Below are 17,388 nucleotides of genomic sequence, written 5' to 3'. Positions count from 1 at the left end.
CTTAGAACTTAAAAAGCACTGTACCATAGAAGAGAAGCTGCCACCAGGAAGCTATCCTGGGAGCTGGGTATGGTGCTTTGAACCCACTGACCCAGCACTCAGGAGGCTGAGGCAGGAGGATTTCCTAGACTACATAGAGACTAGCCTAGACTACACGGTGAGACCCAGTCTGAAAAAGCAAAATAAAATAAAATAATAGGGGGAGGGGGAGAGAAACTAAGGTTTCAGGAGAGAAGGAAGCTTGGCCCACAGAAAGGGTCATTTCTTTCTCCACCCAGAATGACAGAAGAAGAGTGACCATCACTCAGTTGCACAAATGAGAAGGTGAACAGGAAAGACACACTCAGTTGAGCAGATCCTCTGTCTTCCCACTAAAACACGACACACATTGTGGAAAACCCTGCACCTTATACAGCTGACCCCCATCTTCAGGGTGGACTATAGTCATGGGCTCCCCCATGAGTCTTGCACCCTGGGGGTCTCCTGAACTCATGGTAGCCTCAGAATTCTACCCACACTAGTCCAACATCCTACTCACATAAAAACTTCACCCAGAGTCATTTGAGGAGAACCCAAGCAAGTCATAAAGTCCCTGAGAAGACAGACCCAATCCTACAAACACCCAAGAGCTTCTGAGAGGCCACTGTGAGCTAGGAATGGGTGTGTCCATGTATGCATGCACACATGCACAGATGGAGCCCAGAGGCCGGGGGATGGGTGTAAGAAGGTACAAACATCTTCATGGTAAGGATAATACCCCCTCCCCAGGGAGGCATTTCACTCTGAAAAAGGAACCAACTAAAACATCATTTTATTTTTATAATATTAAAAAATAAGTCTTTGATATATAAAAACTGGCCAGAATTTTTTTTTACTTGTTACATAAGAATTGTCCTCTTACATGTCCAGATTATCACTGGATCTTTGTCTCAGGGTAGGAGTTAGGGTTAGGGTCCTGAGTATGAACGAAAGGAGGTGCTGGGGTCTGGGAAAGCACTCTGCAGAATAGAATACTCTCAGCCTCGATTTTGTAGAAGTCTGCACAGCAGGCTACAGATCTCCATGTACCTTTCGTGACGTGACCTGTGAGTCGCTTGGTGTGTAACAAGACATTAAAGACTGGCCTCTGATGTCCTCACCCCAGCAGCCAGTCCTGGCAGGTAAAATCCCATAAGGCAGAGATGTAGACAGGCCCCATCACTTCTGCAGGGGACGGAGGATCCTCCCTAGGGTGGCCCGCCCTGAGTCCTTCAGTCTGAGAGAGGATCTTTCTCCTGTCCCTCTGCCCTTCAGTGGGGTTTCTGCATTGGCACTTGAACCCCCAGAAGATTCAGGACACTTCTTGGAGGTCCTGGCACTGCTGGCCCTCTTCAAAGTACCACTGTCCTTGGAGGCAGAATCCTCGGGGCCACCTTTGACCCTAAGCTGCCGCTGGGAAACTGTCCTGGTAATGCCGGTGGCTCTGGATGCAGGTGGAGCATCCGGTCGCATGCACCGGGATGAGGAGGCCACGGTATTTCGAGCAAAGCTTGGGACGCTTGGGACGGGAGGAAGGGCTCTAGAGACACCTGGAGCCTGAGGCGCTTTGGACTCTTCCTTGGGGCTTTCAGAGTCTTGTGAGTTGGGGCTGTTGACCTTGTTTTCTTCGGGTTTCTGTCTGGGGATGTTTCTGAGGGGCTTGGCGCTGGGCTTCCTGAACGAGGCCCTGGGCTGTCCCAAGGCCTCCTTCCCTGGCCGCCCAGTCATACTGCCACTCGAGCGGGGCAACCTGGGCTCCTCTGCTCCAGGCCCACTCACGTGGGGCCTCCTGGGTGAAGTGTCAGAGGTCCCCCGTACTGAGCTCCTTCGTGATAGCAGTGTGTCTGTGCTGCTGGGTGTCTCCCGAGGGGAAGCCCTGGATGTCGGCTCCGGACGCTTCCAGGGCCCTGCTCCCCTGCTGGACTTGGAGATGGGCACCACTTTGCGCATGTGCTCATTCTCAGAGGAGTTCAAGGTTCTCACGGGCTTGGGTGCCGCTCCCTGGCTGCGCCGGGCGCTGATTGGCTTTGAGGCCCCTGGGGATGGCTCTTTGAGGGAATTTCTCTTTAGTGCCGTGATATCCTTTCCTTTGCTGGGTCTGTCCTTCGGAAGGCCACCCTGGCAGCTGGGCTCACTCTTACTGGAGTCTGGAGCAGGTACCTCCCCAGGGGGACTGGAAGCAGGGTTGGAGAAGATCTGGCTGCTGCCTGCCTCTCCAGCCCCAGAGGACACTGAGCCAGCCTCTTCTCTCTCTTCCCCCTGCTCTTCTGCTGGTCTGGAGTCGGCTCCCTCTGAGCAGTCCAGAGTCAGTGAGCAGTCTGTGGTATCCGAGACATAGAGCGGAGGCCCGGGATCCTTACCTTCGGTGTCAGTGACAACCACAGACACAAGAGCCTCACTGCTGGGTTCATCAGAGACAGCCCCGTCATCCTCCCCAGCTGGGCTGAGACCCTCCTGGGGACCTGTGTCCTTGGGTGTGAGGCTGTCACCACCAGCTTCAAGGGACTGTGAGCTCCGATCCCCCGGAGACAGCAGCTCTGTGGGACAAAAGTCCTTTAGAGTCGGTTGGGATGCTTCCTCCAGGCCCTTGGGACTCTGGAGGTCAAACTGCGCCAACCCCGTGACCAATTCATGTTCCCTAATGCCCAGATCCAATGGTAAGAGAGGAGGAGTTTTTGTGGGACCCAAGCCCACAGGTTCACTGTTCCTTTTCCGGAGGATACTCGTCCTGCCCCGTCCAGTCGATGGGAAAGGGGCTGCTGGCTCCTCCAGCCGGGGTGTTGGAAGCTGACTTTGCCAAGCCAAGCGTGGGGTTTTCTCCTGCTTCTTTGAGGCATGAGGTTCATGTGCAATGTTAGGGTCATGGTTCTGCTGTTCACCGGGTTCCATCCAGGCGATGGTGGCTCGGGCCTGTCTGGGACTGCTCCGGGGTAAGCTGTTGAATTTGTTGGGGTCTTCAGGACTGCCAGTGGCACTCTCCAAGAAGGTCAAGAGCTCGCGGTCAGCAGAGATGCCCAGGGAGAGGCGAGAGCGGCGGGTGTTGGGGGGCCGGTAGGAGGGGCTGGTGGGCCTGGGCTTCAGAAAGGACGGCAGCTCTTCTGTGCCCTTCTTAGCTAGCGTCTCCACATCGTTCTCACTGCTGCTCCTGCCAAAGCCCCCGAGCTCCCCAGTCGTCCAGGAATGTCGCTTCTGCTCCAGCTCCTTCAGCCTCTGTAACTGTTTCCGCTCATGTTCTTCCCGGTCATGGTTGTCCTGGTGGAGTGAAGAGGAGCCAGCATGAGACACAGAGAGCCAGTGTGCGACACGAGGCCGACTCATATTGAGATTTGACGAGAGGTGCTTTCACCAACAACCCTGGGTCCCGCCCCACACAGACTCTGCCTTCTGCACTTGTGTGTATTCATGGCAGGAACACTTCCCAAAGCAACTTAAGGATCTGACAAAGGGGCATGGTAGACTCGGCTCCAACAACCTGTCTACAGTTCTTATTTGATCCCTCGGCCCAATGTCCAGCTTCTAGTATGGGCTATGATTGCATATATGCACATGGTCTCAATTCCAGCAAAGTCACCTAGGCAATTGTAGAGAGATGCTAAAAGGGTACACACAAAATTACACAACCCAGTTGTGTGGCTCTATCCATACTCCTCTATGAGTCAATGCACACAGACTCATCAGCAGGACATTCTATTTACCATTGATTCGAGTATATAAACATATGCCAAAGACATTGAGAGGCGGCTTTCACCATGTTCTTGGGGTGCTCCCTGGACCAAAATAAAGGTACAGATATCTAAAATGCCCTGGTGGCTCTGCCAACCACAGCTTAAAGCAAGAGTGATGGTTCTGTCCCTTGTGCCCAGGCCCATTCCCACAATCAGACAAGATAAACAGGTGTGCTTTACAAATCCTTCACCATTTATCCTGTTGGAAAGCAATGGCTCTTCCACAATGACACAGAACCCAAACAGAGACACCAAAGTGTCTGTCACCTCTGTGTGGCCTCGTAGGCTGCTGCTCTGACCAGGGGATTTACTCCTGGTTCCCCCTTGAATACAAATGTGAGGATGAGCCGGGCGATGGTGGCGCACGCCTTTAATCCCAGCACTCGGGAGGCAGAGGCAGGCGGATCTCTGTGAGTTCGAGACCAGCCTGGTCTACAGAGCTAGTTCCAGGACAGGCTCCAAAGCCACAGAGAAACCCTGTCTTGAAAAAAAAAGAAAAAAAAAATTTATGAAAAAAAAAAAAAAAACAAAACAAATGTGAGGATGTTCAAGTTCCTTATGCAAAATGGGACAAAATTTGCACAAAGGATATGTATAACCTCATATACACCTTAAATCAACTCTAAATTACTTATAGCTGACCCGGTATAAGAGTTACATATGTATTGTTTATGGCATGGCAAAAAAAAGTCTCTAGCATTTAGCACAGATAGAATTTTTAAAGACTACTTTCAATTTGTGGTTGGCTGAATCTGCAGGCGTGGCTATACAGAGACGGCTGTATTTGTGTTACAATTCACGAGTTTCTTTTGGGTCCCAAGGCCCATGCAATCATGCAGTTATGCGGACACCTCAACTCTGTTATTGTGAGCAGTTTTTATTTGACAATACGTTTCCTCTTCCAGTGGGTTTTCCTTTCCAAGTTCCTGTGGAGAGCTGCCTGGGGAGTCTTGGCTCCTTCTTCAGCTCTGGCCACAGCTTCCCTCGGGTCCCCAAGCTTCCCGGCCTTCTCATTTTAAGCCTTCACATAGTGGGGGTGGCCCAGGCCCTAACTCTCATGACAACTAGGCTGAGAGCATCCCACAGTGTCCTCTCACATGCTGGCAGCATCCAGATGGAGAGAGCCTCAGAGGTGGTCAGTTTGGTTTCAGCCAAGCCCCATGGCCTCCCACAGCTGAGCTCACTGCTTGGAAAGCAGTGTGTTAATGTGGCTGCAGGCACAGCTCCCTGGTCTCAGCTAGATGGAGAAGGGAGTGGATAAGGAACCTGAAGGAATTCTGGACTTGGAAGAAATGTGAACAGTTCCTCCAATAAATCCATGTATGGATAAGTCTGCATTCAAACAGCAATAGTGAGAGCCTCGGGTCGAATCCTATACCATAATCAAATGAATAGGCAGGTAATAAATAAAATCTGGTCAGCAGGTGAACTGGGGCAGCCTCATTGGTTCCTCAGTGTCACCTGAGATAATGGATCTTCAGGTACTTTTATTTTTTTTATCAACAGGTAACTGTTTCACTTATCACTCAACCTGAGAAGTTTTCTGGTTTTTTGATTCAACTAAGAGACCGGTGTCTGAATGGTTAAGGCAGCAGGCCCCCTCAATCTGGGAGACCTTCAAGGTCTTGCTCACTAAGGGCAGCATGGTCCCCGTGGTGCCGATGCCAAAATAGTATGTGGCTCTGGAAATAGGCAAGAGGAAGGCCTCTCTTCTAGGTGACGCAAGCCTCCCTAGAGGCTGACACTTCCTCCTAGGGAGGGGCTGAGAAAAACAGTCAGGTGCACAGGAAACTTCCGAGACTCACCAACATGAGCTAGCAGCATGCTTCTCGGGTATTCTGTGTGCTGTATGATTAGCAAAGGCCACCGTGACAGACTCCTGATGCTACAGCAGAGCCACCTCCCCCTCATCCCTGCTAAGAACCTGCCATGACACCAAGCCAGATGGTCCTGAAACCAAAGAACCGATGACCCTCGTTCTGCCATGGGCAGAGGACTGGGTCGGTAAGCAGAAAAACGAAAATCCCAAGGACCGGAAGCAGGGCAGTGCCTACAGCCATACCTTAACGGCTTTGTTGAACCTGGTACAGAAATCTCTGAAGATCTGGAAGCATTCATCCAGTTTCATCGTTTCTTTGTCTTCACAGAAAAAATCGATGAGGGTGTGAGCCTCACCCTGCAGCTCCCGGTTCCAGAGTTCCAGCTCCGACAACTTTTCCACAGCAAACTGGAGGAAAAACAAACAGGGACCCATGCAGTAAACAGGGTCAGCTGGAGCGGACGCGCTGTCGGGGTTCCATTTCAGGTCTCTGCAAAGGGAAGGCTGCGGAGGCCACTCAGAGCCAAAAGGAAAATGAGTCTGCCCAAAGCAAACCTTGAGAGAACAAGGTGACCTCCTGCCCGAGGCCCAGAAGCCACAAAAGGAACTGAAGAAGCCAGGAGTGCTCAGACACACCTATAACCCCAGCATCTGGGAGACCGGGACTGGGGGATTAGGAGTTCAAAGCCCACTGGGTTACATAGCAAGACCCTTGTCTTTAAGTAAATATGAGAGCCTTAACCCATAGAACGTCATGACCAAAGCTCACCTTTAAGAGCACTACAAGGAAAACATCCTGCCGTCATTAAGAAATTCTGCTGTATTTGTTTTTCCTCCTCTGAAAACAGACTCTTCTTTGGGCCAAGGTCTCAGAAGTTAGCTTGTCCTGACAAGCTGCCCGTGTTATCTGGCTGAGAGGAGATCTATACTTAAATGCAAACAAACTCTATTGGGTTACTGTCTCCACTGACCAGGATGGAACCCTGGGATCCTACCAGAGACAGCTGTGCCCCATGCGCAGTAGGTTTGGGGTGTATCAGAACTCCCCAGTTTTGATCGTCAGGTCCCATTCTAATCCCTACTTTTCTGTTCGACTTTCCCTGACTCCTCTGGGATGTGTCAGTTTCCAAGGCCACCACAGATTGCAGTGCTACTTTGACAAGTCGTGTTGAAGCCGCCCAGAAAGTCAGTGCTGGCAATGATAGAGGGTCGCACGTCCCCAGCATGTTTCCGATCCATCTAGAAAAGGGTTTGTGATGTCCAAGGGTCACAGGCACAATTCCCTAGTACAGGATAGCGACAGCATCTGCGCCATAATGAGGTAACAGGGTGGCGAGAGAAAGGGGACTGGATAATTGAGTTTCTGTGTGGAAGTCTGTTATCGTTGCCTTGTTTACTAGCCTTGGATGAAAAAGGAAAGTAGGAAGCATGTTATTTCACCAAAGGACTCTTACGTTTGTATTTTAAGGACATCTAACCACAAACAAGTTCTTGTGGAGTGAGGGACTGGGCCTAAGGTGTGGGAAAGAAACAGGTTCCCCGCTTTGGAGGAGGGGAGTTGCTGTCTGTGCACACTCAGCCAGCCACAGAGCAGAAATGGAAATTCCTGTCAGATGTGGCACCTCCCACCGGTCCGATCACTTTCCTCTTAGTAAGCCTTTGCTTAACCCAGATACATTCTAGGGGTGGTGGGGGACAACTCTTTAGCAGAGTGAAACCAGAGACAGCAACCATCTGAGTCAGTGGCCCAAGGGGGTGAGAGCCTTCTGGATACATTCTTTTCACTGGAGAAAGCTAACTCTTAGTCTGTCATTCTGCATGGCAAAACAATAACAACAACAACAACAAAAAAACTAAAACAACAACAACAAACTCAGGCAAGAACAGCTCACTGTGGGAGAGTGGGCCTCCTGATCAGTCTGCACTTCCTATGACTTATCTGAAGACGCCATGGGGATGAATGAATACCAGGACGGAAAAGCCTAACAGGACCCAAGTTGCCCTCGGCACCTGGGACAACCAAACATTCTGAACGTCAGCCTGAAAAGAGCCACAGCGGAGTGTGACGTCATAAATTCCACAGTACTCTGCACAAAGCCGGAACGAGCTGTGCCAACCAAGGAGACCACAGCCCAGCAGCCGTGGGGTGAACCTTCGCTTTCAGCACTGACTTGCTGGCCGGCTGTGGGTTGAAGCCCCAGGCCCTTATGTCCCACCCAAAGTAGGGTCAAAATGATGACATAAAATTGCAAAAAAAGGTGTGTTTCTGCATCTTTCTGTTCAAAAGCCTTGCATGAGAGCTGGAAGGGTTTAACTAGTGTGTGTGAGGCCCTGGGTTCCAATCCCTGCACATATGCACACACACACACACACACAAACAAACCCAATCGCCAAACAAGTGAGAAAAGCCACAAGATTTAAACAGCTCTGCGCTGCTCAAAGCAAAAGATGCGTGGTCTTTAGATTAGTGTCTGAGGTCTGAGTCAAGCCCCCTCCCAGAAGCCTCATCTGTGTGGCACCTTCTGTCTATACAGGTTATAAACAATGCTAAGGTTGGAGCTGTCACTTAAAGGTCCTGTCCTGGTCCAGCAGGAACAAGATTCTCCACACTGTTAAAACAAACACTACCAAAAAAATGTTTAAAGAACTAAAACAAGGTTGCCTCTGAATAGCAGCCCAGTGGTAAGTAGCAGGCAGCCGGGTCTTTATATAGAAGACTTCAATAATACATGTGGAGGGGTAACTCAGTTGAGGGTGTGTGCTTAGCTTGTACAAAGCCGTAGGTTCAATCCCCGGCACCTTCAGGACGAAAAGGTTTAGTATAAGATTGCAATACTTAAAGTAAGAACTGGACTGAAGGAAACAACCAGAATCTAAATTTCAATGTGTGACAGTTCTTATTCCAGGATCCCTGCTCTGTTTTAGGTCCCTGACCACGCTTATCACGGCTCTGTATTCAGAGATGGCGACAGCCCCTGCATTGCTGCTGCATGCCACTCCAGGCCCAGCGCCTGACTAGCAGGCACAAGGCCTTGGGTTCCAAACCAGTGGAGACTTGGATGGCCTCACACACTCTCCTTGCCTTCTGCCATGGCAGCTCTGCCATGCATGGCTCAAGGGTCTCACAGGAGGCTAGATGCAACAGGACCAGGACGGGAGGTATCACTTTGTTTTTTAAATGAGGCCGATAAAAGAGGTACGTCAGACTATGTGATTAGTGAGTCACCCTGAGCTGTCCCAAACAGATCCACTCTACTGGTTTTTGTTGATGTTATTTGGGGTGGCTCCCGACACACCCTGCGGGCTGATGTGTTTGGGTGCTGATGGGCTGTGTGCGCCCTGCTGCCGTCAGAGGAAATCACAACAGGTACAATCGGTCTCTCTCCTCTACAGACACACACGAAGGAGCGTCAGCCAGAACCCTCCAGTGTCAATGTTCTGTGGAACTGTCTCCAGTTACCCAAAAACATGCCGGCCACAGAGCCAAACCTCCAGCTGCCAGGCAGAGCCCCAGGGTGAGAGGCTTGGCCTGCCGCCATGCCGGCAGAAGCCCTTCTTAGAAGCAGATTCTGAGATGGTCACCGCTGTCCTCTGCCACGAGAGGTCAGAAAGATCCTTGTATTTACTTGCAGGGAAACCGTGATCGAGCACTTGCTGCCCCTGCCCCCACCCCCAATCACACAGACCGGCCTGCCGGGCCATGAGAGGGACTGACCTGGAGGAAGTCTTCCATCTGCCGAGCCAGCTCCTGGTCCCTCCGGATGTTTTCCTGAAGTGATTTTGTCCTGACAAAGAGCGAGTGTAGCTCCGCCTCAGTGACATCCAGAGATAACCTGAAGACAGAAGGGGAGAGTGGGCAGCTGGCACCAAGACACTGTGTGGTGTGTGGCTGTGCCAAAAAAGACCCAGCATTGGCCAAGCCTGGGACAGGGGAGCTGCTGGGATCACATCTACTGTATTTAGATCCTGAGTGAATAAACACCCATTAACATACAAGACTTAAGGAGAGCAGGCTGCCAGCTAACCCAGCCCGCAGGACTGAGGGAGCTTTCCACACAGGTGGTCTCAGCACCACTGGGCAGCAAGCATGGAAACTGAACCTTAGTGAGACTCGGAGCAGCCGCTTTCCTTGTGGTGGGATACTCTCACTAACAGGGAGCCAAGCAAAGGAGGCTGACATGGTAGGGAGCCAGATCCCACCTCGGGGAACTAAAACATGGCCAACTGTGCTGCAAATCAGGTGGGCTGATCGCTGTGTGTTTGTTCTGGCTATTAAAGCAAGATCACCAAGACGGTTTTGTCACCCGGAAGGGGTACAGGTGAAACTCAAAATCCGGGGGAATTTTGAACATTTGAATGCATTGCTATTATGAATGTGTTGCTATTATGAATTTTAGGGTTGTTGTTGTTGTGCAAAAAGTTTTCCACTTCTGCTGGCCTTTGGTGTTACACGAGTCTTAACCTAAGGACTAATTCTACTTCCCTTGTGTTTGTCATTCTCCCTCCACTTTAGAGAATGGGAGAGGCTCCTCCACGAAAAGGATGTCAAAAATGCTAACTCAGAAACATAACACTAATTTCCTTCATATATATGTAATATTTCTATAGTATTAATATAGCCAAAACATTTAAATATTAATTTCTTTTAGAAATTAAAAATATTTGTATCTTATATCTGTTTTTTCTTGGAGCATCATCTGGGGATCAGTAAACACGAATTATGAAGCATTTAATCTTTGCACTGGTAATCCTCCTGTCTGAAGGCCTATTATCAGTGGCTGGATGTCAGTAACATTAGATACTGTCTAATGACAGCACTAGGAGCTGTGGTTCATTTCCTTGTGTGTAGATGGTTCATGCTGTTATGGCTGGCTATAGACACTCAAATAATAAGGACATTACATAGTCAGCCATGGTGTCATCTGCCTGTAATTCCAGATACTCAAGAATCTGAGGCAGGAGGATCATTTCCGCCCAAGGATTCCAGGCCAACCCGGGCAACATAGTAAGAGCTCATTTTTTAAAAGTATATAATATTAATCTGGTTGATACAAGCAGTGGCGAGCTGAGTTACCTAATCAGAGGCAACTGTGGGCATGTCTTCCCAACTCTGCATGGAGTACTTCTCTGCTGGTGACCATTTAAGGCCTCAATGGCAGCAGATGTGAAAAACTAAGACTCTTTTCTTGAGGTACGATTAACTGCAGTGTTTACCGGAGTTAAATAAGAGAAAGGAGATGATAACACACAGAGAGATCGTTGTTGCATTGAAACACGCATCTATCTTAGGTTTAGAAGCAAATTAGAGCAATGTAATTAGGGCTTCATGCTTGGTAGATACTTTCTCTGTAAAGCTGAGTGGCTAATTTAGATTCAGGTCCTTTCACGGGCCTTGGTGAGGTTCCGAACTCTTTGAATGCAATAGAAAACAAAAGTACCATGTTCAAGTCCACAGGGAAATAGTGATGTTGGCCCTACAAGTCTGATCTAAACCAACTCCCAAGGTCATAAGCTGTGCCCGCTCAACCTCTTGGTCGTGGGATGGATTTGAAGTTCGGATCCCTATTTTTCTTATACAGAATGGTGTTCTTCAGAATAGACTAAAATGGTTTCTTTTAGTCTAAAAATAACCATTAGTTTTACAGAGGCCCCACATTTCAAAGGTGCACACACACTTGCAGCAAGCACAAGGAAAGGAAGAACAAGAGAAAAGATCTCAACAAGAGAAAACATTTCAGAGTCCAGCCTGGAGTCTGAGAGCACTGCACCATTTTCATGGGAAGGCGGGCAAGGAAGCCAAGCCGCCCTTTTTCTCTGTGCTCACCTTGACGTCTCCTGCACATGCTGCAGCTTCTCAGAGAAGTGTAGAAGGATGGCATCCTGCTTCTGGGCTTCCTGGAACAAAGACAGATTTTAGTCTTCCTAGGAGGGAAGCTTCATTCCCTTAGAGCTGCAGGGAGCCTTCGAAACAACACTTAGTTTTCAGCTTGCTACATTCAGGGCAGTTCCCCGAGACATGGACTTTGACATTCTTCCTAAGATTTACCAGAACTGCCCTCCACTGTTCAGATACCTTTAACCTTCCCAAGACAAACGATCCCCACGTGAAATTCAACTCAAGTGCATTGAAACTCAATGGAATGAAGCAACAGCTTAGCGCCCATTGTTTCCTAGAGAACCCAATATACCCTGCCTAAATGGCAGGCATCTTGGTGAACATGCTCCTTGATGAAGGTACGGGATGCCTCTGACTGTTAAACCAGTTTGCAAACCAACTTTAATGAGAGGCATAGAAGCCCAGGAGGTATCTGGATTCTTCGGCTGTTTGCAGGCTGACTCGGGAGGGGCGAGTGGGAAGGAACCAGTTAGAGGATTCCTTCCTACAGGAGCCAGGCCCAAGGCACCTAGAGCCAAGGCCCACAGCTGTCAGAAGAGCTGACCGTGTTTCAGGCTGGGTAACTAAACAGTCTCTCGCTTCAGTGCTTTGAATACTGACTTTTCAGTCAAGTACTGAAGACTAGAGGCTGGGCTGGGGAGACCCGTCTTGGTAGACTGCTTGCCCAGCATGCTAAGACCCTGGTCTCCGTCCCCAGACTCCAGAGAAAAGAAGCTACAGGCAGAGTCAGACTCCAGATCTTACAGTAGCAGACAGCACTCTAAGGCACAGTTCCCAAGAGACTGGTCACAAATCTGATTCATCTCCCATCAAGGTTTCCACACCTAGCCTTCTCTCTACCCCTGTAGTGGTTATTCCTCCCAGCTTACACCAGACAGCTACGGCCAGGGTGTCTCCTCAGACCTCGTTCTTGTTTTTCTCCAACCCAGCCTTCACCGTGTCTTATTTTCTTAAAACAAAAGTCCTGGTCCATTCTGTTACTGCGCACACACTTCGGCCTGCTTCCCGTGACCTCTGACATTTGAATCCTTCCCTACGTTCTGCATTCAGCCTCACTGCCTCCCTTGTCCAGTCCCCTCCATAGCTTGAACTGGGGAATCCACAAAGCTTCCAAAGACAGAATCTTCTTTGTATATGCCTGTCCTTTTCCTAATGGGAAAACCATCCCTTGCCCAGAAAAACCACACTGTCTCCACTGGTGTGCACAGGGGGTCTCCCCCTCTCCACTTACCTGAGCGACAAAATGCAGAAGATTCATCCCAGGTTTGTTTGCTCTTGTGTCCGCCAATTTGAGTAAAGAAGACAGTTTAAATCCTACAGCATTGCCAGCATACCCTCCCTAAAGAAGACAAGGCAAGAGAAAGACATGTGTTGAGCCTTCAGACAGACAACCAAAGCAGGCACACGTCTTGTTTTGGGTTCTACTTACGGCATTCATGATATTCCCGGCCTGGAGCACCAAGTGTAGTATCGAATGTAGCTCCTCACATGACATCAGCTCTGTCAAAAGGAACACACCACTGCGCCTTAGAAAGCCATCCCATGCATAGAAGGCAGCTACCACATGCAAGTTCCAGCGTGCCTGAAGCAAGCGCTGACCCCAAAGCAAACACACTCTTTACTGTAGTCGTGCCTGTGACAATAGACATATAGTATGACCTACGTCCTAGTCTTTAGCTGGGGACCCAACATGTAGGGCAGTTGAACACTACACAAAGCTGTTCGCTGACAATTTTCAAGTCTCAGGAAGCAGAGAAGCCCAAGGAAACACTGGGCCGTGGAGACCGACCTCCTCCCTGTCAGCAGTTCATTCTTTGGCTTTTTTCTTCCTTCTGCTCACTGCCATTTAAGAGTGTCTTTACGAAACATGAAAACCAAGAGCCAGCAACATTTTGCTTAGCCAATGAGTTAGGAAAAGATAGAAAATAAACAAGCTGGGAGGTCATGTAAATAACTTGCAAACCACTAACCCTCAAGCCCCTGGTACCCAAAACATCTTTCCATCTTATTCAAAACACATTTCATTCTGGATTGGCTGACGGCTATAAAAGGGAACTTAGGGTGACAGATTGGTAAACTAATTCTTTCTTTTAGTCACTTCCTTTAGCATATATATATATAATATATTTCTCTTTTTAAAAATTCATTTTACATACTAACCACAGTTCCCCCTCCCTCCTCTCCTCCTATTCTCCCCCTCCCTCCTTCCCTGCCCCATCCAATCTTCAGAGAGGGTAAGGCCTCCCATGGGGAGTCAACTAAGCCTGGCCTATCTAGTTGAGGCAGGACCAAGCCTCCCCCACCCCCGGCCAACATCAAGGCTGAGCAAGGTATCCTATCAGTAAACTAATTCTTTATTAACACAAAATCTCTTATGCATGTCTATAAAGAAACCCAACTAAAAGTACACATTTGGGAAGCTGAACCAATCAGCGTAGTTATTAAAGAGACAGCGCAGGTAATAAAATGTCACCTATGGTATCTGTAGGTCACTATTCTCCACTAAGTCTGGTATTACTTTGAAAACATTACATTTGGACCAGTGCCTGTATTTTGTTATCTGAGAAGGCCAGTTTGGGAAGGTTACACAGATAAGAAACATTTCCTCCATGCCCATGAATTTATATTGCTCAATACGAAAACAAGTGCTCCCAACGCTGTTTGAACCGGAAGCTCAGTCCTTCCACGACTGCTGCAGCAAACAGCCTCCGAATGGGAAGAACTGAGAGAGGCCTCCCTACTGGAAGAATTCCTTTTCTTATTCTTAGTGCAGCTCCATCACAAAGAAAATGTGGTGGGCTGGAGGGAGGACTTTCATCACAGGCAAGAGCAATTGAACAGGAGCACCAAGTACGAATAGACAGTTCCAGAAAAACCAGTAGAGAAGTAATTGGGAGGGAACCAAGCTGGGGACCTGAAGATGGGAAGGTGGGTGGACCTGCCCGTGCCAGGGCGGTGAGTGCCAGGGAGCTGTAGCTGCCAGCCTACCCTCTCAAGACACACAAAAAGCCAGAGACAAAGGCTCCAGCCCCTCGGAGGCTGGGCAGGAAAAGCTCAGCTGTTTTAGACGTAAAAGGATCAGCTGACCCATCTCAGCTGTGACAGATGTTCACATGCTGGAGTCTAGGAGGGTGGTAGGTGGGAGAAGCCACGGAACAGAAACCTCGGGCGCCGTGGCAGGAAAAGGCACAATGCCTCAGCCTGGAAAGTTCTGCCCGCTTTGGGAAGACCAGTCCCAGTCAGCAGAGGAAGGAAGGTGTAGACGGTCCAGGACACAGGGACTGTGCTTACGTGTATCACACTCACCAGTATCACGCTCCTCATACTATGTACCAAACTCCACACACGATATATTGTGCACACACACTACATACTAAATACCACAAATGCCATAGCACCACACATAATGCAAAGATACTTTATACCATATACACAACACACACTACACTCCACAGACACCACACACACACACACACACACACACACGGAACATGGAAAGCTAACCATGTTGAGAAGCAAGACAGGTTGCTACTTGTAATGTTTGCTCTGAAGCCTGAGATGAAAGAAACTTTCTTCCATGGAAAGATAATATGCAAATTGATGTTCATTACTTGAACTTCATCCCTCCTTATACCTTTTTCCCTTTCTAGGTGATCCAAAAATGGGATCATCCATTTCCAGTTTCATCTGAATTTGTTATAAGAGACCAACAGCTCCCCAAACTGATAAAAGCAGCCGTGCATGGAAACACCGCCAGTTACCTTGTGTGGCCATTCTTAGGACTGTTATGTCTTGGTACAGAGAGGAGCAAGAAGGCAAGAATTCCTTTTTTAGCACCATGGCTTCAATCCGAAGTGAATAGCTAAAAAGCAATAAGAAAATAAAAAAATTCAGTAAAACTGTAGCAGGCGTCAGTAACGACCCCACTCCACAGAGGCAGCGACCAGAGAAGCAGCCTTACTTTGGCACCTGAATCAAGCCGTACAGAAAGGAATCTGCCAGAGAAAGCTTGGACACATCGCCGTTAAATGTCTTTAACTTCTTAACCTAAAAGACAAGAGAAAAGGGGAGAAGAGGAAAAAAATCACTGATCAAAATTTAAGATTGAAATTCATTTTAGGATCATTCTAAATAAATAATGTTTCAGTGCTAAATTCAAATAAAATGTAGACCATGAAAAAAGAATCCACACCTACTAATGTATTATTTTTTTCTTTGCTTGGTTGTTTACCCATCTTCATATCTAAGGATGAGCCCAGGCCCTGAGCATCTAGCCAAGCACTGTACCACTGAGTCTCAGGTCTAGCTCTACTGCTGGAGGGGTAAACGATGTGGCCGGGACTCAAGCTGAGAGAAAACCTGATGAACAGGTGTAGGGATTTTCTAAATTCTAAAGGCACACTAGTGACCTCCACACCAGGAGAATGGACATCGCCTGCAAGAACAAACCTGGGGCCCAGGCCGCCTTCCCTGGGGAAAGGGCAGGTAAAATCCCCAGCCAAATCCACGTTTTCTGGCCTTGGCCTCCTGGCTTTCTATAAAGTCTAAGAGAGCCTTGGGCACCAGTGAGGAGAAAAAAATAGGTTCTTTCTTGCTATGGAATAAACTTTTTGTACACTTTAAATATATATTGTTCTCACTGTTACTAAAGAACTGATTGGCCAATAGCTAGGCAGGATTTTGGGGGCAGAGAGAATGCTGGGAAGAAGATAGGCAGAGTAAAAGAATTTTGAGGAGGGGGCTGGAGAAATGGTTTGGAGGTTAAGAGCACTGATTACTCTGCCAGCGGTCTTAAGTTCAATTCCCAGCAAAAACATGGTAGCTCACAAACATCTGTAATGAGATTTGGTATTGTCTCCTGGAAAGTGTATATATAATAAATAAACAAATTTTTTTTTTTTTAAAAAAAGAATTTCTAGGGGGCACAGAGAGGAGGAGATGAACTTGCAGTACTGGGAAAATATACCAAGCCACGTGGCAGAGCATAGATAAGAAATACGGGTTAATTTAAAATACAAGAGTTAGCTAGTAACAAGTCTAAGCTATTGACCAAACATTTATAATTAATAATAAGTCTCTGTGTGGTTATTTGGGAACTGGCTGGCAGGACAGAAAAGCCCTCTTACATTTTCTCTCTCCATGGCTGAACTAAGTAAACCCATTCTTTTCTTTACTAATTTCTTTCAGAACAAGGCAGCAGGTTGTAGGTCTAAGTGACAATAACCATTGTTTTTTACTTGCTCTTTTTGTGTAGGGTTTTTCTCTTTAACCTGATCTCCAAGTCTTGCTCCTCTTGCCTCAACCTTCTGAACTTTAGGATTACACACATGTGTCTTGTCACCTGGCTACTGTTTCCCCTGCCCCCAATGTTGGGACAGAGGTGTGAGAAGCATATGCTCCACTACTGGGCTACCTCAGCCTGGACTACACCACTGAAATGAGTACAGGTCGGCTCTCCAGCAGGGAATGTGGAAAAAAGCTTCTGCTGAGCAATGGATGTTAAGATACCTGATTATGATGCAGCTAAGGTATAGAACTGACCTGGATGCTGATCAACAAACAGGCAAACAGATAAAGAAAATATGGAATTATAGTCAACGGTGCATTATTAGGTATAGAAAAGAGTGAAAGCCTGTCTTGCATGACAAAACGGATGGAACCACATGGCATTACGGTAAGCGGAATACGCCAGACACTGACAGACAAGTACTGCAGATTCTCTGACCTATGTAGAAGCTAAGAAATGTCTTGACTATAGAACAGTGATGAGCAAGGCTGTCCAGGGGAAGGGAAAGATGGACAAAGGGACGCTGGATTTGATCAGCACACACTGCTGTGCACCTCACACAGACCCCATCAGTACACACAAGTAACATCCTTAGCCAAATGTAAAATACCGAAAAATGATCTGTCCAATGAAAAGACAGGTA

The 17,388-nt window shown here is 48.2% G+C and overlaps 1 protein-coding gene across 1 annotated transcript in view; it reads right to left on the bottom strand.

Moving 5' to 3' along the window:
• Positions 1-854: 854 nt before the first annotated feature.
• The window catches only part of Fhdc1 (FH2 domain containing 1), a 38,759-nt gene continuing 22,225 nt past the window's right edge, over positions 855-17,388 (bottom strand). Inside the window, exons 5-12 of the mRNA XM_057757271.1 lie at positions 15,420-15,505; positions 15,220-15,320; positions 12,888-12,958; positions 12,690-12,797; positions 11,387-11,457; positions 9,278-9,395; positions 5,806-5,970; positions 855-3,270 (exon numbers count right to left, since the gene is read on the bottom strand). Coding sequence (XP_057613254.1) covers positions 1,198-3,270; positions 5,806-5,970; positions 9,278-9,395; positions 11,387-11,457; positions 12,690-12,797; positions 12,888-12,958; positions 15,220-15,320; positions 15,420-15,505 — 2,793 coding nt within the window. The 3' untranslated portion in view covers positions 855-1,197. The remainder of the gene's footprint in view (positions 3,271-5,805; positions 5,971-9,277; positions 9,396-11,386; positions 11,458-12,689; positions 12,798-12,887; positions 12,959-15,219; positions 15,321-15,419; positions 15,506-17,388) is intronic.

Source organism: Chionomys nivalis, chromosome 24, assembly GCF_950005125.1.
Source record: "Chionomys nivalis chromosome 24, mChiNiv1.1, whole genome shotgun sequence".
Classification (NCBI taxonomy): Eukaryota; Metazoa; Chordata; class Mammalia; order Rodentia; family Cricetidae; genus Chionomys; species Chionomys nivalis.
Note: the sequence above shows the minus strand (reverse complement) of the source record. Positions and strands in the feature narration are given on the sequence as shown.